The sequence below is a fragment of the Hylobates moloch genome, unplaced genomic scaffold, assembly GCF_009828535.3.
Source record: "Hylobates moloch isolate HMO894 unplaced genomic scaffold, HMol_V3 SCAFFOLD_6, whole genome shotgun sequence".
NCBI lineage: Eukaryota > Metazoa > Chordata > Mammalia > Primates > Hylobatidae > Hylobates > Hylobates moloch.
Window position 1 is genome coordinate 120,416,605 of NW_026652281.1, and position 24,178 is coordinate 120,440,782.

Consider the following 24,178-nt stretch of genomic DNA (forward strand, 5'->3'; position numbering starts at 1 on the left):
CTAGTCCATTTTCACAGTGCTATAAAGAACTACCTGAGACTGGGTAACTTACAAAGAAAAGAGGTTCAACTGACTCATAGTTCCACAGGCTTAACAGGAAGCATTATCGGGAGGCCTCAGGAAACTTACACTCACAGTGGAAGGCAAAGAAAGCATGTTTTCACATGGCAGAGCAGGAGAGACAGTGAGTGAAGAGGGAAGTGCCACACATTTTCAAGCAACCAGATCTCATGAGAACTCACTATCATGAGATCAGCAAAGGAGAAGAAGTCTGCCTCCATGATTCAATCACCTTTCACCAGGCCCCTCCCCTGATATGTGAGGATTACAATTCAAGATGAGATTTGGGTGGGGACACAGAGCCAAACCATATCATTTACATTTAGAAAAAAAGTTGCTATTTATAAAGGATACATAGAAAAGGGTGTTTATTAGAAACTTGCTTGTAGTGGCAAAAATCATGAAACCACAAGAATAGAATATTGTCTAACTATTTAAAAGAACGGGATCCGCATCTGTTGACCTGGAAGGATGTTCAAGGTGTACTTGTTAGGTGAGAAAAGCAAGCTGCAGACAAAGGGGTATAAGATAACCCCATTCTTCTATTTAAAGGCAAGCAACCCAGAAAATCTCATATGTGTCTCTGTTTATGCTTATATAATTACAGAGAAATGTGGAGGATAAGGGGAGATGTGCAGGAAGAAAGAGGAAAGAAAGAAATAGGAAAGGAGAGGTGATGGAAATAAGTTTATTAACATTTTGGGGTATAATTTTTCTGATGGAATGAACATATTATTTCTGTAAATTCTGAAGGGGCATGTGCAAAAAGAATAATAAATTTTAAAAAGAGTCAATTCTAAGACTATCCCTATAATGCTCACTTACACTCAGATATGCTTTCTTGGATAAGAGACTGTGTATAACCCAAATCCTCCAAAGGTTATGGAAAGTTCATGTGGCTACCCACCATCTATCATCTGGCATATGGGTTGTGGTACAAAGGAGGAGAACCACTATGCTATGAGCAACAAAACCACAGACATTTTCTGATCAGGGGAAATAATACTGAAAGTGGTGTTCTAGGAAGATTAATCTGGCAGTAGACTGCAGAATGAATTAAGAAGGGAGAGGAGAAAACTAGAGAAACAATTAGGAGACTATTGATAAGAGTAATAAGAGTTTGAACTAGGGTGTGGCCAGTTTTTTCCTGTTGTGTTGGCTTTTCAGGGAACAGAAACTTAATTCCCTTCTGGCTTCCAGCCTTTCTACCTTACTCTTAACTGCATCTCGGGGTCTTTGTGGTCTCAGAAGTATGTTTCTTATTATCTGCTTTAATTACATCTAAATTTCAAATTTAAGGATCCTTTTTAAAAAAATTATAAACGAATCACTAGTTATATTGTGCCATTTAAGATTTCCCTAATTTATCTGGCTTTGATTTTTGAGAATGTTCACATGTTTTAAGGACTGGTTTCAAGAACAATAATCACTCATATATTTATGTTATTCTATCTCTTCTATGCTAGTTGATGTGACAACTACCCTCTCCCTGCCACATTTTAAGATTGTTGTCTCCTAATTCTTCAGCTATTCATTATCTTTTGTGGCTGCTCTCTTTGGTTGCCTTCCAGAGCCCTGTCCTTGTCCCTCCTCTCTTTTTTCCTGAACATTAGAGCAGTTCATTCTTAAATGACCTAATCTGATTTTCTTGCTATAGCTAACACCTACTTACCTTGCATTTTCTCTTTTCTGTGACTGTCATTGCCATATTAGGTTGAACTCTCCTATAAATCTTAGCGGAAGAGATGAACTTACCCTACCAACCTTCTGACTGTTATATACTATAGATAGAATAAGTCAAATCTAAAATATAAATAAGCTGAAGAAAGATATTTTGAAAATTCAGGCAAAAATAAAACACCCCTCCCCTCTTAAGGTACTCAGTGATTACACACACGCTTGTCTGAAAAATGAGGAAACTGATTTCCTGCCTGACCTTCTAGGTAAGTCAGTACAAACATATACATTAGACTCATCTGCTTAAATAATCTCAATTCTTATAAAAGTGAAAAGCATAAAGCTTCTGCTACAAAAGTTCCTATATTGACAATCTACTATAAGTTACTGCCTTCAGCAAGCTTTTAACAAACAACCAAAGGAAAAAACCCTCTAACCCTTCATTTACAAACATTGGCTACTCTAATTTTTCAATGGTAAACAGACCACAGTTATTCTAAGAAATTATGAAAAGCAATCCATTTCAAAGTCTTAAAGCAAATTTAGAGACTGACAATTGAAAATACATCTTCTTTATGTATACTTCTCTCTGTATTCATATACACCTGTCGGTCTTAAGGCTTATTTCTATCTGGGGAAGATAACCTGGGCTATCATCTCTCTCTCTCAGTGATATTCAGTATCTGCTGACATTTTCCTTACTCGAGAAAGATTAGAAATATAATCCATTCCTATAAATCTTTTTGGTTTATATGTCAAATTTTGTTTATTTAGGTATTCAACATGTATTTGTAGAGGTCTTACTATGTGCTAGACACTATTCTAGATGCTGGCATATGAGAGTAAGCAAGGCAGACAGTATCACTGCTCTCATGGAGCTTACACTGTAGCAGGTGAGCAGATAAGACACAAATAGATGATGTCAAGAAGAAGGAAAGACTATGTGAAAGATTCTACTATTTCAGATAGAGCAGTCAGAGATCTCTTTTACAGAGCTGACGTTTCAGTGAGAGAGTAAACCATGTGGGTACCTGGGGAAAGAACATTTCAGGTAAAACTTCATCAGATTTGAGCTTATACACTGGGGAGCCCAGAAAGAGGATTATTTCTCCTAGACAGTAAGGATATGCTTAAGCAACTAGAAGAAAAAAATATCTTGCACCTAGGGTACACAAACTGAGGTTATGGTGAAAGTCATGTTCTCTCCTTGTCTTGTATCATGTAATATTTGATGACAACATGCATGCACATAATACTTTCATCCATTAGTTGTTGAAGTCACCTGTTGGCTCATTCCTATCTACTCAGTCCTCATCTAGTCAACTAATTCTTTCCATCTTTTCTTTCGTTTGTTTCAGACTCCTTGTTGCCCCTTTTCTTATTTCAAATAGTTGAATCAAATCTTGTTTCCCATTCATCCATGCACTTTCCTCCATGAAGTTTGTTATGTCTTCTCAGGAAGGAGCTTGAGATCCTTCAAGTTCACATTTCAAAAAGCAAACTGAGGGAGGAGGAGGCAGGGATGACTATCATCAGAGTGCTCTCCATGCTGCTGGGGATTTTCATCTTCTTCATCTCCATATGCTCAGTGTCTAGCTTGATAAATTCTTGCTGCTGCCAAGTGCAATTAGAAGGACCTTGGAGATCATCTAGTTAACCTTCCATTCTACCTATCTCAAGAATTCTTGGCCTAGAACATGTCTTTGTAGTTCTTTAGTTCTTCCACTTATGAACATAATAACGTAGCTAGGTTGCTTACTGATTTCCCAGTGTCCATAGAGAAACACTGAGGCATACAAAAATCAAATTTAGCCAGGCACCAGAATTGAAGTTTAGAATTTTCATTTTCTTTCTTAATAGTTTTATAACTTTTCCTTCTGGCTTCCTTATTTACTGTTTTCTTAACTATGTCTGTGGGACCCCCAAAGCACTGTACAGCTCTGTTAAATGTCGTTATAAATTAAAAGGTCACTCATCCCTAAAATACTGAATTAGAAATCACTTCACCAATTTTTCTTTCCTTCGAAAACATTTCTTGGTTAAAAATGTAGTGTCCATCCACAGACTGCAATAACACCAGCCCATGATATGTGTTTAGTGATGAGAAGCATTTGCTACCTAATAGAAAATCTACCAGCCTCCCAGCTGACAAACAAAGTAGGAGGTTCAAGGCTAATAAAGCAGTGTAGAGAAAACCTGTTAACAGTAAAACATTAACTGCCATGCTAGGATGGCTCTTCATTCCCATTTCTTAGCTCTGAAAACTTATAAATCATCTTTCAGGGAGAAAGAACAAACATCCAAGAAAACAGTTTGCTTTTAGTACAATTCTAAAAAATCTAAAGTTCTTAAGCAGGCTGTTGTCACAAACAAATTCTAAGAACTTCAGCACTAACAGAATAGTTACAAAATAAATATCCTATTTTTGACACCACTACACATGTCTTCATCATTTCAAAGATTAGGATCCATTTTAATCTAGCATGTTTTGAACAGTAAACATGACTAAATTCAGCAAATAATAGTAACAAAATTCATTTAGTTTTTAAAAGTACTATCAGTAATCGCAGAGGCTTTTTTCAGGTTGTGAGGAATAAAAGTCGAAAATATATAAATTTTATATTGTAGCTATAACTCAAACTATTTTATGAGTATAAATAATTTTAGTATACTTGAGTTGTTCTTGCTATACTGATAATCAGATACTTAATTCCCTTATACACTAAGGGAAATGTGTATGAATGGGAAATTAAACTGTTTGGGAGACTGTTGTAGGAATTCACATTATGTTTAATTTATATCTGCTATTGCCAAATTCAAGTCCAAGCCAAAAGCAGACCTACCTTACTTAAACATAAAATAAATACTTATTTAAAAAATCAGGCTTAGATGTGAATAGTCTCTATTACTTCTTTACTAGGCCAAGAAGAGGGAATATATAAACTGTTAGCATAAAGTTCCTTAATAACTTAAAGAAAACACAAATCAGAACTTAACCACTAAGTATCATCCATTTCAGAATAGTCACCCTGGGAAGCTATTCACTTATTCCAGGCACATTCAAAACAGAATTAAACATTTTCTGTAGAAATATCTATGTGGGCTCTTTTAAAACCCTCTAAGAAAATAAACGTTATCATTCGAGAGAGGATTAAATTTCTAAATATCTGGCAATACTCAAATGATTTGGAGTCACACAAATAAAGCTTAGGAATAAATACATTTTCTTTGAGCAAGAACAGTTAGGTGTTACTATAGTGCAATGAGTCCAATTTTCTTTTATGGCTTACAAGGTGGTTCTGAAGGCAGTTTCAAAGAGGAGCAATATACATAGCCTCCTAAGGTGGAAACTTAGAATATTTATTTTGGGTTTTCTGTTTTTTTAAAAAAATCCATCTATTTTATAGTCATACACTTTGTCCTTAATAAACCCAGCTGAATTCCAGATGACAAATTTCACATAATGTTCTAATTAAAATTTTTTTTAAGTTTTCATCTAAGAAAGCTGCCTACAAACTTAGGTTCTACATCGGTATGTTTACCAATTTAAACTGCCGTTTAATAATTCTATGCTTGCCTCTGCTTTTATAACTTTGGTTTAATACATCAAATTTGTTTAACTGAAGTTTTTTTCAACCATTTGATCAATAAAGAAAAAAGTAAGTGCAGTCAAGTTTCACAATCCTCCCAACTTTATGCAGTTAGGATAAATTTTGGTATTCAATATACTCAAGAGCTTTTTCAGACAGCTTCAATAAATGTAATAAATGTAAAAAATTTTAAACCTGATAATTTTATTCCCATTTTCAGGCAAATTAAGGTTTCTAATGACAAAGAATCTTTGCATACTTGATTACATAAAAATATCAGAATAGGAAATACCAGAAAGAGAATACTCTAGCATTTATTAATAAAAATATAACAATGTGGTTGGAGTTATCACTATGGCTATTATGTAGATGGCATACTTAATATCCCTCAACAAAATCCACTGAAAACTTTGTCGAAGGCACTTTCAAAAAATAATAAAACTGAAAAAAAAATCACTGTGAAGATACTACCTTGGCATTTGAAGGCTTTAAAATACAGTAGTCTTTATGAAACTGCGATCCATGACCCTTCAGGGATTGCACATAGCAGACCCTAAAAGATTCTTGATTAAAGGAAATACCTACACCACAATCACAGATGTCATAATGTACTTAGCCAATGAGAGTCATGCTGGTTTAAGCTAAGTGGACTTGGCAGAGCTTTAAAAATTCCACCTTGCATCTTTATAATGCTTTTTAATTTTCTTTCTTTCTTTTTTTTTTTTTTTGAGACAGAGACTCGCTCTGTCGCCCAGGCTGGAGTGCAGTGGCGCCATCTGGGCTCACTGCAAGCTCCGCCTCCCGGGTTCACACCATTCTCCTGCCTCAGCCTCCCGAGTAGCTGGGACTACAGGCACCAGCCACCATGCCCGGCTAATTTTTTGTATTTTTAGTAGAGACAGGGTTTCACCGTGTTAGCCAGGATGGTCTCAATCTCCTGACCTCATGATCCGCCCACCTCGGACTCCGAAAGTGCTGGGATTACAGGCGTGAGCCACCGCACCCGGCCTAATGCTTTTTAATTTTCAAAGTAAAAGTACATGAACAAATCCTGTCAGGTAAAAACCCTCTATTTTACAGAAATTGAAACTGTGACAAAAAGCAGTAAGTAACCTTACAAATATATGCAGGAGAGCAGAGGCCTGATCCTTTATATTTTATTTAAAGATTTGCTGTTGACAAAAATTATTAAAGACACACGAGGAACTAACATACCCAATATTAAATATTTCCCTTCAGATAAGTATTAAGGTTTCCTGGTTATTTTTTTCTCTTTCTCTTTAAATGCCTTTAGTTTTCACATCTGTAAAATTAAGGTAAATAACAGCTGCCTTCTGTGCTACATGGATATTGACAGAATCGAGACTTAATACAGTAACGAGAATAAAAACTTTCACAGAGTTGAGATTTAAATGAGATGAATGCATGCAAAGTGCTTAGCATAGTGCTGTCACATAATTGGTGCTTAATCATTATTAGGTAAAAAAAGATTAACAAAATGTATAGGGAAGAATATAGACACTGTATATTTTAAAAATCTAAATGAGTCAAAAGTAACTCTTATAAAATATGTGGCTAGTCTGTATTATGTCAATCAACTATTTGTTTCAGACGTCTAGAAGAGACCCAGATAATTAAAGAAGCCTACCGGGGAACTTAGATAACTAAGAATTGAGATACTCAAACTGGCAACACCGCTCATGAAGTGTTTTGTGATCTTTACCTCAACACTTTCTATGGATCTCAATTTCTCATTCGAAAAAATTAGGGGGTAGGGTTAGGGGAACTCTCAAGTTCTTTTAAGTTCTAATCTAAAATAACTGTACCTGACACAGAAAACAAGCTCTGGGAACCCAAGAGCCCCACCTCTCGGGTGCTAACAGCAGCAATAGTTTATTTTTATATATCACCAACTACATTATTTTAAATCCTTATCTTACAAAAACACCAAATCTGCATTCACATCTATTTGTCTTACATTCGACAATCTATAAAGAAAATGTCAAAGAACCAACTTTGTTATACCATTCCTTACCCTAATTACTTCCCTCATCAAATTGACAGGTTAAAAGGATTGTGGAATTTTAGAAACACAAACACAGGTGTTTTGAAAACAATTCAAACACAGTTGTAAAGAAAGTATTTTTGACACCAAAGTACCTAGTTCGAGGACATAGACTGTCTCCCTTAGCATTAGAAACTAGGTCTTTGGACTTTTAGTTGAGTATTTTTCTTCTGTTTCTACTACTGAATATCTAAATCAAATTCTTTGGAAGGGATTTAAGGGTTAAAAAAATAAAAAAAGCAAAATCTGCAATTTAAATAGTCTTAAAATTAAGGAAGCTCTTATCCTCAATAATTACAAAAGAAAACATTAAAACAATAACAAAGTAAAACAGTGTCCATAACAAACTGGTACAGCTTTAGTGTTCAGCATGTGACAATCATAAGGTCGTAAGTCACAGCACTGCCCCAACCAGCATGAAATAATAAATCATGTACTGAATTGTATCATTTCATAATAGCTTTCAAAATCTGGCTATCAAATATACTTTCATAATAGCCACGGCTAAATATTATGGACAATTATGAAATCAACTAGAATAAAGGCTAATTTTATTGTAAAAAGAAATAGTAAGTTAACACTTTTTGCAACAAATTGTATGTCTTAAACACTGCATACTTACTGAACTCTCAAATTATTAGTTACAAAAATAAAAATTCAAGGTAATAAAATGTGTAAACATTTACAACTAATCATATCATTAAAACTTTTTTCCCCTTATATATATTTTTGGTGCCCTATAGTGTGAATGAAAAAAAAATTCTAAAACAACAGGTACTTTCACTGAACTTGCTGCATTATAGACACTACTAATCTTGTTGAAACTTGCTAAAAAGAAAAAATATTTTAAAGCACTCGAAATTAATACTTGGGTTACTCTGAAAAAGCATGTTTAAGCATGCAGCTCTATTGGGATGTAATTAATATTTAAATTGGCCAAGAGATAAAATTAGGGGATAACACACTCTCATTCAAAATATTGAATTTAAGGAATGTATTACAATATAAATAGTTTAAGTGACTGTCTAGCACTTGCAGAACCCCATAATTTATTCTGCATATTATGAAAAATTAATTTTCTCAATATTCCAGCAGAAAAATACACAACCCATAGAAATATATTACCAAAGAAAAGGGTTGCTCTCCAGTCAGTTGACAATGGCTGTAAAAGGGCACTATGAAATATGAAATGATTATATCAACATTAAGACATTAGGTTGACTACATTCAAGTCATTAGATTTTCACTTATTAAACATCAGCTTAAATAAAAATGGGACAAATATGAACTTAATCTTAGCTAAAATAATCTAAAAGAAAGTAAAATGTGCATTTTATCCTTTTTGATAATAAAGCATAGTAAGAAACAACAACATAACTCAACAATGAGTATTATATAGCCATGATTAGTTTTAGATTTCTATCTCAAATAAAAGAAATTAAATTGTAATCCTGATTGATGCATTCCCTTGTACCTAAATATAGTCCTAAATTTTTCTTTTCTTAAACCTCTAATTCATGACAGTTGATCCAAACTGTTAGTTTTCAGAACTGATCTGGATATTCCTAAACTTATCTATAGCATTCCACATCTCTGTTGCTCCTCCCTCTTCACCCTCCACCCCCAATTAATTCATGAACTCCACTGGAAATTCTGTATTTAGAGACATTTACGACAGTATTGAGGAATAAGGAAAGCAACCTGTCAAAATTAGGTGTTTGGGGGTTAAAACCACTGTCTACAAATAATTTTGAACTGCAATAAAATTCTGTTTCTTTCTTAATATGTAAAAGGAACAAAAATCACCATCACAAGTCACACCCTAATCTAGTTTAGCATAGAAATGATCACACACAATTCAAAAGGGAAAGGAACACTTAGTAGATCTTTTCTTTCTTAAAATTGAAATTCTCAATAGGAATATTTTATTTACTTGAAAAATACAAAACCCAAGTATTAACAGAATATGCCAGAAGAAAGTAAGAGCAGTTGGCTCTCTGAAGCTGCAGAAATAAGGAGAGCATGGGCTTTTAAAAATCCTTTGTAAAGGTCAATAAGTAATGGATTTTTTTTTGTAGTTATAGCTTAATTCAACACAATTTTCTTGAAAACTCTTTATACAATAGGAATCACCAATGTATATTTTCCATGACTCAGAAATATGAAAACAAGTGCCCATTAATCTAGCAAATACCTGTAAATATTGTATTACACAATTACTCTTGATGAAAATATTACCAGGATGTCCTCAGAAGGGTAAATGCTATTCAGCACAAACCTATTTTGCTTATTTAATTTGCCCACCTAAGTACTAGTATATAATGAGAACCCACTGCTAATTAAAATTAGGAATAATTATTAAAGTAAAAAAGAATGTGCTTTAAGAACTATGCCTCAGACCTTGTCTAAACTTAATGTAAATTAAGATTTCCTGGGCTGTTTCAATCACCTGCAGGCCAGAGTGGACTAAGATTTATGTAACTAATCAATTAATGCAGATGTTCCGACTTTCACATTAGGCAGTCACATTAAAGTAAACCCTTTTGATCCAATCTTTCCTTCACTAAATCTCAAAAGGCCCCTAAAGTGATCTCTACCCACATATCCATTTCACTATTAATACAATTTGCATTTAACCTACATTTATGCAAGGTATATTTCAGAATAAGTCTTTCATAAAATGTATAAACATTAAATAAGTAGCAAAAGTGGTCAGACTAAAATACATGCAACACAAATAGACAAAACCAAAATAACATGAATTATGTTACCAATTATAAAAATATAAGGGGAATAGCCATAGAAACATCGTAAGTAATTTCAATAAAATCTGACCACATGCTAGTCACATATTTCTGTATTAGTCATTCCACACTAAAATGACACACCTGAACACACAGTGTGTTTTAAAAGCTTTTCTTTTACTAATCATGTAGCCATAACAAGTTATAGATTTAAAAAATAAGATGCTCGTCATAAAGCTAAAAATAAGTGAATATATATTTAAAAGGAAATCTCCTTTAACATTCAGAAATCACTTTACATAAATGAGTACCAGAAATATTAAGCTTAAAAAACACTGAAACACCCATTGCCAGAATCTTTAGAAGGAAAAGAAAAAGAAAAAAGTTAGGAAGTAAAGAAAATTGCCATGGGGGTGGGGGTAAATCACAGTCAAAACAAATCTCTTCTCTTTGTATTTCCTCTTTTTCTGAGAAAACATTCAACACGATGTTAGCAGAATTTGCTTCATTCATTCTGTATTTGTACAGGTCTTCAATTTCATTACTTTCATAAAACCAGATACAGATGCGATTACTAATGAGACATTAAAATCTACATAAATTTTAGTAGCTTCATTAAGTGCCAATCATCAAAGCCCTAGACTCTACCAAAAACTGAATTTACAAGTTCACCCTACATCATTCATTCTCTCCAATAATCCCTCCCTTCAGGATACGAACAATTTTTTAACACTAAAATTTCAACATAATCCCAATAAAAGCTCTAATATCACCTAAAACCATTTCTGTTCCCTACCTCTGCCATTAATGCTTAAATGAAACAAGGCTGAAAATCAAATAATGCAGAAATGTGCCTTCATCAATAAGTTTATGCTAAATGTACTGAATTTCAGTATTTTAAAAAGCGTATTTAGAATGGCTAGTTTGTTTTACTTAAAGAATAGATTTTGAGAATCAATACGGTTTCTCTTGTTTTACTATAAATGAACTTAAAAAGAAAATACTTTACTAAGCTCAATCATAATATTCATAATTTTACAATTTTATGTGATAATTCAATGTTGTGGTGGAAGGAAGGAATTGCCTCTTCCCACCCCCAGAGAATAAAGTGAGAATTTTTTTTTTGAAGTATTCTGATAAAAACAATTTTAGGTGGCATTTTAAAAAGTCAAATTGCAATTTATAACTTTTTCTAATTTAAAAGGAATTCAAGTTATTAGTGGCATTTAATATTTTTCTACGTAAAGTCAGAAGATCAGTATTCAATCAAGTTGTGGTCTCAATGTGTTGATTATTTGCTGATCACTCAGGATCACTGGTCATAGCAAATGTTTGGCTAGAGTCATGTAACATATAGAGAAGAGAAAGCAACTAATTTTAGCCATATCAGGGCTGTTGTTTGGAAACAATAGACTAATTCAATGATGGTTTAAAAGAAACACTGTTTCAATTTATTTGGATGAAGCTTTGTTTTGGGTAATCATAGTTCCCAGTGCTAAGTTAATGCCATAAGGTATAACATCTTCAAATATTAACAAAATACCCTGTATAAAGTATTATACCTTCTTGTTAGGACACAGACTACTGATTTCCCAATCACAGATTGGCATAAAAATAATAATTTCATTCGATATTAAAGAACTTCTAAAGAGCCGCATCATCACTGCCTTGCCTATTACCTCCATAAGGTTATGGGGCCCAAATTAAAAATAGTGAAGATGCTTTATGTCATAAAGTACTATAAAAGTTAAAGCATTAAAATCACCTTCAGTGATTTAAGAGTAACTATGTTCATCTACTTATACTCTGTATCCCTGATTTTATAGGGTTTAAAAGTTCATAGCAAATGGAAAATAAGTTTTGTCCCATGCCTTTTCTTTATAGTAAGGAAAATGAAAACCATGCCATGATGATTATCAGGGCAAAACCCATTAATAATCCCCAAGAGTTTCCTAAGATGTTTTATTTTTCTTTGTATAATTACATGTTTTATAAATCAATTTAAGAGTTTCCTACAGATAGCTTAGTCAAATCAACCGTACTTAACTCTTTTAAGAAAACCAAGTATGTGAATTCTGTTGCCAAAAATTTGCAATTGAAAATTTTAAAACACAGCATGTCTTTTAGCATTTAAAACAACAGCTTATGCAATAATAAACATCTCAAATCTCCTTACTGAAAAGATTTTAAACCTTCAACTCAGGTTGAAGTAGTGTTCTTCTAAATAAAAGGTAATTATTTAAACAACAGATTAGGAGGTAGTTCGCATTAAGACACATAAGAACCGAGGTTTTTTGGTCTTTTTTTTTTTTTTTTTGACAACAACTAAGCCTTTTAAAAGAACAGAACATAGCCTAAATCTAAGTCTAAATTATTTCCCTAATAAGAAAAGCTTCCTACGTAAAGAGGAAAGAAAAGAGACATCCTCAGGGTTAGGATAGCTTTCATAGAAAAAGTATTTTCAAAAATCTGAATAACTAGTTAATGGGAACGATGAATATCATTAACATTTAAGAAAAAACTTCAATGGTTACATACAAATAAATCACTCTGTCTACCATGTCTTCTTTTAAAAAAAAAACCGCTGATTAATCAATCTTGTGTCACTACAATCCACATTTTTATATTTTCCTTCACAACTAAAATGGATATAAAACCTAGCATTTACCTGAATTGGGGATGAGGTTACCGGGCAGAGAAATTCACCCCTACCAACACGTATATCTACATTTAGAACTTTTTTCTGATAATTCCATTTTCTGACCTTTTTGGGTCAGACAAAAATATCAGTATGCTTATAAATGACTGAGTGAAAAAAAGAGAAAAATCAAATGAAAGCTGAAAATTGAAGCTTAACAATTTTGGCCATCAGTTATCTACTTGAGAACTTGCAGGAATATTTGAAAGTAAAATTTTGTTTTGCATCATGTTGGCACCAATTCCTCTCTTAAAGAGATTGATCGGCAGACATAACTTGGCTACTTTAGGGCAAGAACCCTGTGAGCAAGACCTGTGTCTAATACTATGGTCTGGTACACTGTTCACTGCATTGCGTTAGCAATTTCAAAACTCAAATTCTTTAACAGAAGATTCAGTTTGAAGAACAGTACTTTGTTAGTACTTCTGCTTTTAACCCTTTAATCTCAAGCTAACACTTAACGAATTTACAAATAAGGCAGCACAACTTTTGACTATGTTAAGTAAGGGTATCATTTATTGTAATATAAGAACATATTCTAAAACAGCTGAATGAACATGCACAACACATTATGAGACATTATACTCTCCTGAATTTATATAATTTTTCCTTAAGAGATCTGTTAATGAGCAATATTATTTTAAAAATGTTAAATAAAATCCTCACCATTGGCCAATGGGATACTGAAAACCACTTTTTAAGGAAAAAACCTGAAATGGTTACGTACAGATGTCACTTAGGTTGTCGACCCTTCCTACTTTGAAAAGGCCACTTAAACTTATTCATATAAAAAAGCACATGAATCTTTAGAGAACACATACAAATCAATGAAGATTTACATCTATTAATCTATCTTAAATGTACCATTCTTAAGAAACAGAAAAACACTGATCTTACCTTGAATAGCCATTAGAAAAAACTGTTCGACCAGGGAAGTTCAGAGTCCCCAAGGAAGTCAAGTTGTCATCTCCAGATCCTTGGCACCTATTCCAATTTTCAGAACCAACGGGAATTGGTGGAATGACATTAAAAATAGGCTTCTGATCCTGCTGTTGAGAAACGGATGCTGTATTCATGTCATAGTGGTACATCTGTCCTCCAGAGGTACTCACACCATGAACAGAAATGGCAGACATTTTATTACCAATTATATTTGCTCCAGGAAAGCTTGCCTGACAGTAAACTGTGCCCAGTTTCTCTTGCTTAATTACCCCAGGGGTGCAGAGTTCGATGAAATCTTCTTTTTCTGTTTTCACTTGGGGCAGTGTTACATTACTGGGGCTTGATAAAACCAGATCTCCATTATCCTTAATTTTGGGTTTAGTGTCCGGTAAAATGAGAGGCTTGCAGTCCTCATTCGAGTTTCCTTCCAAAAGGAATGAATCGTCTTCTCCCGCCAGAGGAGAAAGCAAACAGTTTTCATCTATCAACAGGTCTGATCTCCAAGGACTCTCATTCGTCTCTTTACCTGGGGACCCAGAAGAAAACTCCAAATCCTGCAAAATGTCAAAGGTGCTTTGGTCTGTGGTATACAATTTCACATTGCCACCGTTGGTGCCAGTCTGGCCCTTCAAATGTTGCTGTTCTGAAGATACATCAGAGTGAGTTTTTGGGAACTCCTTCTCTGTGGGGGCAGCAGACACAGCAGTGGATGCTGAACTCTTGGGGTTCTCTGGAACACTGGTCGACCTATTGAGGTTTGCAATGCTTTCTTCCAAAAGCTTTAAGTCTGTTTCCCCCGAGGAAAGGCTGATTTGGCCCTGCTGTGGGAATCCCAGGTCATTTCCCATCACTTTTGTTTCTGTCTCTCCCATATACAGTCCCATTGAGAGTGAAACTGCTTTGGACAGATCTGGCTGCTGCGCATTGCTTACTGAGCCTTTTGGAAAATCAACCAAAAGTCTTCGCTGCTTGGAGTCTGACTGAGAAGCGACAGCCAGTGAGGGTGAAGACGCAGAAACCTTCACAGTAGCTCCTCCCCTTAGGGTTTTATAGAAGTCCATCACATTTCCCCTCTCCTGAGCAAGCACACTGCTGGGGTTTTCTTCTCTACCAGGAGTTAATGATTCTTTGGAGTCCATCAGTGAACATCAACTACAAAACAAAAAACAAAAGCGGGGGGAAAACGTCATAAGCTCTAAAGTCACATTATCTTCCTGATCCGATTAGTAAGACGCAGCTTGTTAAATGAACCTTTTAGTTAACTCCGAATCAAATTCTTTGTTACCAGAAGAGTAGTTTCTATCTTCCAGAATAAAAAGCCATGTCCCCTGCTTCCATTCAGCGTGCCACATTTAAAAGTACAATGCAATCCATTTGCACAGCTGAGGGCAAAAGTGTATCGAACTAAGCTTGGCTATTCATCCTGCCGCTCACTGAACGTGTAGCTTTGTTAATCACAGACATTATAATTCATTACATCTGATTATTCTAAAGGTTCAAGTTGATGTCAAAGTATTTAATTTCAAAAAAGGAAAGTGTGATCATTAAAATTCCTACCTCTTTTCAATCAAGGCTGTTTGCTTTTCTGAGAACCAATACATATAACATTTGATAAATACTACGCTAGGATTCTCAGTCCCTAATTACTTCCAAATTTCCCTCCTACCAGCTAGTCACACATCCAAACCTTTGAGTACAACCAACTGGTGAACCATGCACATTTTCTTTGAAAAATAAACAATGCTGATCTGCTTATCTTTCGACAGGCTGGGAAAAGGCTTTTTAACCCATACTTCTGACTGGATGTGCCCACCTCCAAATTTTGGATATATGAAATTTGGATATATGAGATACACTTTATATAGGCCAACTAAAATATACATTTTAAAGAGAAGAGAAGGTGCAGTAGCTTCTCACTACGTTAGCTTAAATAACTTAAATATAGCTGACTCTTATCGTAACTCACAAAAACATCTAGATTAAGCAACATTTGTTTACATTGCTTGAGATCCTCAATATGAAATGCTATTACATCTCTAAGTTCTTTCCTTTCCAAACAAATATCGAAGTACTGAAAAATGGAAAAACACAGAACCGTAAAATCACATTCATATAAATTCAGGTACAACCGTATCCAGTAAAATGTTCAAAATAATTTTCTCTGCCTTCACCTATCCCAATTCTCAGCCTATTCTCAAGAGAGTAAGACTGTTAGTATATTGTTAATCACGGTGTTTTAAGAGATGGGCTAAGACGGAGAAGCACATTTGGGACACTGTAGTCAAATCCCGTCCAATAAAAGGAAACTTTTCCTATACGACGACGTTAGGCAGTATAAATGTCACTGACCCTCACTGAAAAGTAAATATGAAGGTAGAGAGAGGGGTGTGGACTTGCCACCACAAATCTTGAGGGTAAACTGCTTATCTCCCCACCTCTCTGCCCCGTTTATCTGAGGTGATAACGATCTCTAAACACGAGGTATCAAATGCAGCCCAATGAATTTCCATGCCGCTTTTTTGACAGCTGCCTTCAAACCCGAAACCAAAACAATACTTCCTAAAACGAAAACGCTCCCTCAAGCGACATTATCCCCCAGTTTAAGTTGCAAATAACCCCGCCGCATTAATCGGCCCTAATGAACCATGCCAGAGGGTCTTAAGTGGTATTACAAGGTTGCAATTATCAAGTCTGCAACCCCAAACGTCAAACTAGCACTTGTAAAAATCGCAGCACAAAACTATTACGGTTACAGAGGGTCTTTTTCTAAAAGGGGCCACTTAGAAACCTCAGGCGCGAATTAACAGCAAACGCTAAAGAGCAAGCCCTTGCGGGGCGGGGGAGGAGGGGAGAAAAAAAGTGCGAGGTTAAAAGAGAAGTATGTCCAGACCTGTTGAGTTCTCTCTCCGACACGCCCACTTCTAACAGATAACGCCAGCCCCGGCCCGAGTCTCCAAGTTGCAGGCTGTCAGCCCCCCGCGTGTGCACCCTCACGCGCCCTGCACGCCTTCCTCAAGCCAGGCGCCGCCGGGGCCTCCCCGGAGCCCGGGCTCGCGCTCGGGCGCGCCGGGGTGGAGTGCAAATATTCGGGCGAGTAGAATTCAGACGCGGCTTAGCGTTCACCACGACAACGGGTGTCGGGCGACCCCCTTGGAAGGAAAGGGGACACTGTGGGGAGAAAAGAGGCCAGGATTCCCGCGAGGAATGAGAGAATCGAAACCCCCGGCAGTTCGACAAGGCTCCGCTCGCCGTCCGAGCTCAGGTTCCTCTCCCTCGGCCCGGCCAGGGGACGCTGGCGGAGGGAGAGGAAGAGGCCAGCGCTGTCACCCGCGCGCTGCCCTTTCGTCACCGTCGCCCGGCCCTCGCCAGCCCCCCACCCCCACTCCCCGAGGCTAATAAAAGTTTGTAGGCTCCCGCGGCGGCCCCCGAGTTGTCTCCGGTCCCAGCGGCACCTCGGGGGAGCCAGCGCACCCCAGCCCCCTCCCGCCTCGCTTCTTACCTCTGGCACAGGAGCCGCTCGCCCGCCACCGTCCACAGCTCCCGCCGCAGCCGAGATAAACAACTTAGCGTGTGAACGCAGAAGGAGCAGGAGGGAAATATTTTTTTTTTTTTCTAAAAAAAAAGGAAGTAAACAGCCGCCCCTTTCTCCATGGGTGGGGGGGAGAGCCCCTATTTAAGAAAATCACCCATTGCCCAGCTGACAAGACAGCCCTCTGCCTCGCGCCGGGCTCCGCGGGTCCAGGCTTCCGGGCGCGCGTGCCCCGTCCCGGTCCCCAGCTGCTTCGGCCGCTCCGGCTGCGGCGTCTCCTTCTACCCCCGGAATCCGTCCCCGACGGGCAGGCGGTGACTCGGGCTCCCGTCACAGACACGAGCTCGCAAAATGGAGGAGGCGGCGGCGGAGGGAAGGGAGCGCAGACACGCGAAAGGGCAGCCCGGCCTGGGCGAGCGAGCGGGACCGAGCGGGGAGCGGGTGGAGGCGGCGCCACGGCGCGCACACACTCGCACACACGCGCTCCCACTCCACCCCCGGCCGCTCCCGCCCGAGGGGCCGCGCGGCGGCCGCGGGGAACGATGCAACCTGTTGGTGACGCTTGGCAACTGCAGGGGCGCCCGCGGTCCCTGCCCCCACGCCCTCCGCGCGGGCCCCGCCACCCCGGCCTCGACGGCGCCTGCACGCCTGCGTCCCCTGGCGTGGCCGCCTCGCCGGGTGCGCCGCACTTCGCCCCCCGCCCCCAACTCCCCAGGAAAAAGGGCGGCGGCTGGGGCCGACCTGGTCTCTCTGGGGCGGCGTTAAGAGGGCCACCGAGTTTCTCCAGTTTCTCTTCTCGCTACCTCCTTCCCGCCCCCGCCCAGCTCCGCGGCTCCAGACCCACTCGGGAGCTCGCTCTGCCCCTTGGCGGCAAGCGCCGCCAGTGCCCCTGCGGGTGACAGCGGGCGGGCCAGAGGAGCCGGGGCGCCGCCCGCGGCAGAGCTGCGTGATTGGCCCGCGCCGCCGCCGCCGGGCCGAGTTGCGTGAAGTGTGTCACTTCGAAAGGGACTACGGGGTTGCACGGAAACGGTGCCGCAGAGTCTCGGCCGCGCTCGGGGCCGGGCGGCCTGACACACCCTCTGGGGAAGCTTCAGGGAGGGGACGGGATAGCGGGGGTCGGCGCATACGTACTTTGGGCCGGGGGGAAGTCGTGTGCCGGCAGGTCCCCCACCACCGCATCATCTGGGCGGCCGGGTCTTCAGCTGCCGCCGCCGCGCTCTCGCACTGGGAGAGAAGTTGCAAAGCAGAACCCACCCTCCCCCGCGCCCCGACAGTCCCCCACCCTCTTCCCCGAGTCTGCAAGGCGGCGGCGGCAGAAGGAGGCGCCGCCTGCCAAGTTCAACCCCCACCCCTCCCGCCCATTGCGCTCACACTCGAAGGAAGTTGCACGCCAAATGCAAAACCTCCAGCGAGCTGGATTTCTTTGCACTTTTTTTTTTTATTATTATGATTAAGGAAAGCAGGGGGCGGCAGGCCTAAAAGCAAGTTGCAGGCAAAATAGTAAGTTGCTGGCGAAGTATACCCCCCCTTCCCAAACTCCTGACCTCCCCTTCCACCCCGGCCAGGGCCCGCATCCAAGTTCCAGGTGCAGGCCCCACCCCCGAATCTTGACATTTGCTGCCCTCGACTCTGTGCGTTGCTCACCATGTCACGTTCGTAGGACCCCTGCCCCTACAAATAAAACAAAATACAGGCAGCTTTAAAATGCCAGTGTTCAACTCCCTACAGCTGTTCCTGTTACGAGCTTCCCCCTCAGTCCAAGGGGAAGGAAACACGTGGCCCATCCTGAGAGAGGAGAGAGCCGTTGGGCGAGGGGTGCCTGTGCGGGAAGCCCCCGCCCCAGCTCCCTTCCCCAGCTCGCCGCGTCGGGAAGGTTTGGACGATGCCAGGACCGAGCCTCCTACCTTGTGCGGCACAGATTATGATTTTTGTGACTCTGGGAATGGTTGTGCTGTGTGGCTTTAGGGTTTGGGAAGGTAACTTTTGCACCCCCACAGGTGACATCGCTTGCCAGCTCCTGACAGGGGCGCGGGCTGCCGCAGCTCCACCTAATCCTCCTCGGCCGCTCGGCCACAGCCACTCTTTCTCCTCCCGCCGCGCTCAGACTGACGGCGGCTGCCTCTGCTCTGACATCTTAAAGACGATTGGGGAAGCGCGTCCCGGAAGCCGCCAGCCGCCATCTTGGTAGGGTACAGTGACGCCCGCCGGGCCCCGCGGCCACCATCTTGGCAAAGGTTCGCGATCGCGGGTAGCCTAAGCCGTCTTTCCTCGGTTCTGAAAGGTAAACGGTTCCCTCTACGTTGTCTGGTGTGAAAGGAAAAAAGTAGGCTTTCAGCAAGCCTCTTGTCTGGAGACGATCTACGGGGGCGGCCTCCAGAGGATTCTGGAGCCGCCATCTTGGCAAAGGAAGAGATACTCGCCACCTCGGAAAAGAAGAGGGAACCAACCGTATGCCAACGTAGAACCCTCAGCCAGAAGAATTTTTATGAAGGGCGCTGAGCAACTCCATGTTAACAAAGCCCCCTTTTGGACCCAGAAGGCAGACTCCGCTTCGCCTGTCCCTTGGCACAAGTCAACTAGAAGGAGGCCCTTGCTTCGGATGCTCATCTGTGAGGCTATGAGAACGCTACTTGACCTAGTTGCCCATTTTTCCAATTTCTGAGCCTCAAGCACTAGAATGAGATGTCTTTTGTTAATTTGGCCCCTAAACTACCAACAGTTTCATGGGAAGCAAATCAAGACCCAACCCTACAATAATGTTTTACACGTTTTAAAAGTGAGTTAAATAGCCCATGCTAATAATTATCCTTGTACATCTGACATCTGCTTAGAATAACTAAGAATTCTATTTATATATACATATACGTATACATATGTATACACATATATATCATATACATATATGTATATAATTAAGGGGACAATACAGTTGTCTAATAGAACATATCTCTCCATGCCATAAGCCTGTCTCACTGCTGAATCTCTCCTCTTTAAGAATCCACCTCATTGCTCATACATGCTGAAATCCTTAGTGGTAGGTACTCTGCTCAAATAATTTATGATTTCACAAGAGTTCCCGATTATTCTCCCTCCATTTTTTTTTCCTCTGCAGATCTTAATAGGGAAGAATACTCACATAGTTTTAAATATGTCATTGAAAACACTTCTAATTGAGCAAAAAAAAAGAGAAACTTTTCCTAATTTCTCTCTTCAGTGATCTAAATGTGCCTGTTAATTTTTTAATTTGATAGCAAAAAAATTCTCATTCTTTAGTCTTTCACAGTCATTTGGAAGCATGCATAAACTATAAGTTAACCCCTCCTTTTCAGAGTAATACAAATAGTTATGATTTGTGGCTAACATTTATTGATCCCCACTGTTCTGCTGCCCACTTTTGCTGACAACAATTGAATGAGATAGGTATTGTTATTTGATTTTTCAATATGAGGACAGCAGGCTTACGGAGGTTGATGCTTGTCTAAGTTCACACGGCTCCTATGCATTAAGAGAGGAATTAGACAATATTAAAGTGGTTTTCCTCACTGATCTCAATCATTAACATGAAGTAGTATATCAATTCTGTGACAGACTACTTACAATATGTGCTTACGGAGATGAACTCCAGTGTACCAGAAAGGACATGAGATTTAGCATTATAATAATAACACAATTCTAACGAAAGTCAATATTTATTGCGCATCTGCTGTCTGACAGACACTATTGAAAGTGTTTTATGCACAATATCCTAAGTCTTTAGGTATGGCATTTACTAATCTGTAACCCTGGGAACTTACTACAAGAAATAGGATGAATCCCTATCTGAGTGGGATGTATTTGACTGTCTTAGAAGCAGAGGTGGAAATGAAGGTGATGTATTCAAACTCAGTCAAGGCAAGGACCTGATCTATCTTGTCATAGCTTTATGTCCCACTCCTGGAACAGAGCCCACTACATAGTAGGCACCCAGCAAATACATTACAGGGTTATAATAACATTGAGTCAACTAGTTAACTAGATGTAAAATCACTTTTACTGGGTTATTGTTGTGGCCAAATGGGTTAATAAAAAGTGTACAGATAATACTCAAGATCCTCATTTTTATTGTTTTGTGTTTAAACATCTGAGTACTCCCCTCACTTTTTAAAAAAAAATAAACTAGATTAGATTCTTGATTGTATGTTCTTATAGTATTCTGCATACTTTGTTAGCACATTACAATGATAGTTCATTATTTGTGCCCTCATTTGTTATTTCTCTGTATCACCCACCAGAACATAAGCTCTGCAAAGGCAGGGACTGTGTCTGTTTGTTCCCCCCTGTATCACTAGTGCATAGTTGGTGCTCAGTGGGTGTTGGTTAAATGAATGAATGAATGATAATATATGGTCTTAGAGACTATGTCTTAAGGCCAACAAAACCTTAAGCCTGACTAATAAACCAAACCACTTGATACATTGATATTAGAAACTGATATATTACCCAAGTGAGTTCTCCCATTTTCTTCATGTTTTATCATCTCCATTCCCACTAAAATAATCCAAGCTGTACTGCCAGATTACCCCTCCAAAACATCAACTAAATCATGCTGTGCTCCTTCTCAAGTATATACAATAACTCTTGATTCTAGTGCTACACAGATCCCAACTCCCAGTATGGTATTTAAGATCATCACCTTTACCTGCCCCTTTGTAGAAAGTGAAGCCTTCTAGTGGATGTGATTGAACTGGAGTTTAATTTAAAAATTAGTTAAAACAAGGAAATAATTTTAAGAAAGATAACTTGCAAACTTTAAACTTTTGAAACTTTTGAAACCTAAAACCTGTGATTGAACATTTATTTTCTAATCTTTTGATGGTCTAAAGCTTTTATGAGCCCACTGACTGGAGTTCCATGTCTTTAGTGTGTGTATAAACTATACCTGTAATGCATTGATATCGTGTAGCAGTTAAAAGCCAGACTATAAAGGCCAAATACAGTCTCCACCACTAAAACGAATGTAACCTTGGGCAGGCTAACTCTCTGTGCCTTTTTACATCATCTGTAAAATGGGGATAATAATAGTACTAATTTATAAAGATTAAACAAGTTTGATATATGTAAAGTGCTTAGACTAATTCCTGGGTCATAGGAAGTATTTGCTCATCATTAGCAATTATTATTCATCTGTAGAATTACTGTTTTCCCCATTTTTTTAAACAAAAATAGAACAAAGTAGAACAAACTTTAACAAAGTAGAACAAGAAATTAAAGATACACATTCAGTATCCGTGACCTGAAATGCTTAATACTGAAAGTGTTTTAGATTTTTGATTTTTTTTTTCTGATTTTGGAATATTTGCATTATAATGAGGTATCTCGGCCATGGGACCCAAGTCTAAATAGGAAATTCATTTTTGTTTCATATACGCCTTATAGCCTGAAGATAATTTTATACAATATTTAAAATAATTTGGGGCATGAAGCAAAGTTTGTGGTAAGTACTTCCATGTGGGAGTTTTCATTTGTGGTATCATAACAATGCTCAAAAAATTTTGGATTTTGGAGCACTTCAAAATTCAGATTTTCAAGTTAGGGATGTTCAACGTGTACTTTTAGAATAATTTTCGTGCAGATTTCTAAATTTTTATGATTCCTCGCTCCTGCCCCCACCCTAGTCTTTTAAAATTGTCTTACATCCACCTTACTTGACAGCAATTGTAAGTCAAGGAAGGCTATATGGCATCTTTCCATTTAGATTTTATAGAACAATTTTTTACACTCATATTTCATCATTTTACTTAATATTTAATCAAATTAAGTAAGTACAGTAATAAGCAACAAATGGCATAAACATGTTTGGGAAGCAAAAGCACCAGGAACTGTTGGTAGCTCAACTGGTGGGAGCAGAATCGTGTCAAGTGCAGAAGTGACTGTGGTTCCAGTGTTCAGCGCACCCTGGGCGTCAATCCATTGTTTTCCAGGGAGACTGGAGAACTGGATCAGTTGAGATCAATATTGAGTAGTGTCTGTTACATGATTCTGTTAAAGAAAGGACATAACACACCACATTCATTCCCATGTCTCCTGTTGTTTATCACATGTATTTCCTCTTACATAAGCATACTTCCTTGTGACTTATTTTCCTGTAGTCCATGATTCTTTGTCATGGCTTCAGTTTCCATTTATTCTTTTTTTCTGTATTCTCCCACTTTAAATGTGTGATGTTAAATGTAAATGGGAACCATGTATACGTGTATTGTGTATGTGTATTAATAATTTTGAACATGTTAATTTTAAGCCCACACAAACAGCTTTTATTGGTGGTTAGAACTTACTTTAAAAAATTATTCCTGCAGCTATCATAGCTATTATTTGTCTCTTTAAAATAATATCTTGACTTTGGAAAATACTTCTATTCCTACTTAACTTTATAAGGTAAGAGGTTCAAGGGAACCCAGCTGAGCTTTGAATGACCCATCTCTGTCTGCTTCAATATTTGTATTTTATGCCAGACATGCCTATTATAAACAATTCACACTAGTACAGCAAGTTCTTAATCATAATGAACTCCACTTTGGTATTCCTCGTTGTAATTACAATTAACATTCCCGCCTGGACTGGGAAATGCTAAATTGTTACTAGCTTTCCTGCTGTTTTGCTGTTTTCATGATGCCTTCAATGATTTCATCATAAGAAACATAAAATATCACAATTTGTGCTCATATGCGTGAAATGCCCAATGGGTGTGTCCTGGTTGACTTTACTCTTTATGCTGGCAGAACTTAGTTTAAGCAACACCTGATTCAAGGATGAGGCAGATATCAGCAGATAAATGAGATAAATGTTGCCATAAGCAGGAACTCAATGTTTTTAATGTTTGGAGGCATTAGAGCA

General features: G+C 38.8%; 2 protein-coding genes across 11 annotated transcripts in view; both read right to left on the reverse strand.

Annotated features, from left to right (window-relative positions):
- Positions 1 to 24,178, reverse strand: part of NR3C1 (nuclear receptor subfamily 3 group C member 1) — a 468,091-nt gene that overhangs the window by 112,171 nt on the left and 331,742 nt on the right. For 3 of the 10 annotated variants that reach the window (XM_032158228.2, XM_058439966.1, XM_058439964.1), the window contains exon 2: positions 13,732 to 14,928. In XM_032158228.2, the coding sequence (XP_032014119.1) occupies positions 13,732 to 14,915 (1,184 nt within the window). In that variant the 5' untranslated portion in view covers positions 14,916 to 14,928. Of the gene's footprint in view, positions 1 to 13,731; positions 14,929 to 16,666; positions 17,895 to 18,436; positions 18,544 to 24,178 lie in introns of those variants that run through there. The other 7 variants (XM_032158231.2, XM_032158226.2, XM_032158225.2 and 4 more) reach the window with 6 other exon arrangements.
- LOC131383659 (uncharacterized) lies at positions 18,820 to 19,760 on the reverse strand. Its single transcript, XM_058439968.1, has 2 exons — positions 19,210 to 19,760; positions 18,820 to 18,976 (listed from the first exon to the last, which is right to left on the reverse strand). The coding sequence occupies exon 1, from the start codon at positions 19,699 to 19,701 to the stop codon at positions 19,354 to 19,356; it is 348 nt and encodes a 115-aa protein (XP_058295951.1). The 5' UTR covers positions 19,702 to 19,760; the 3' UTR covers positions 18,820 to 18,976; positions 19,210 to 19,353.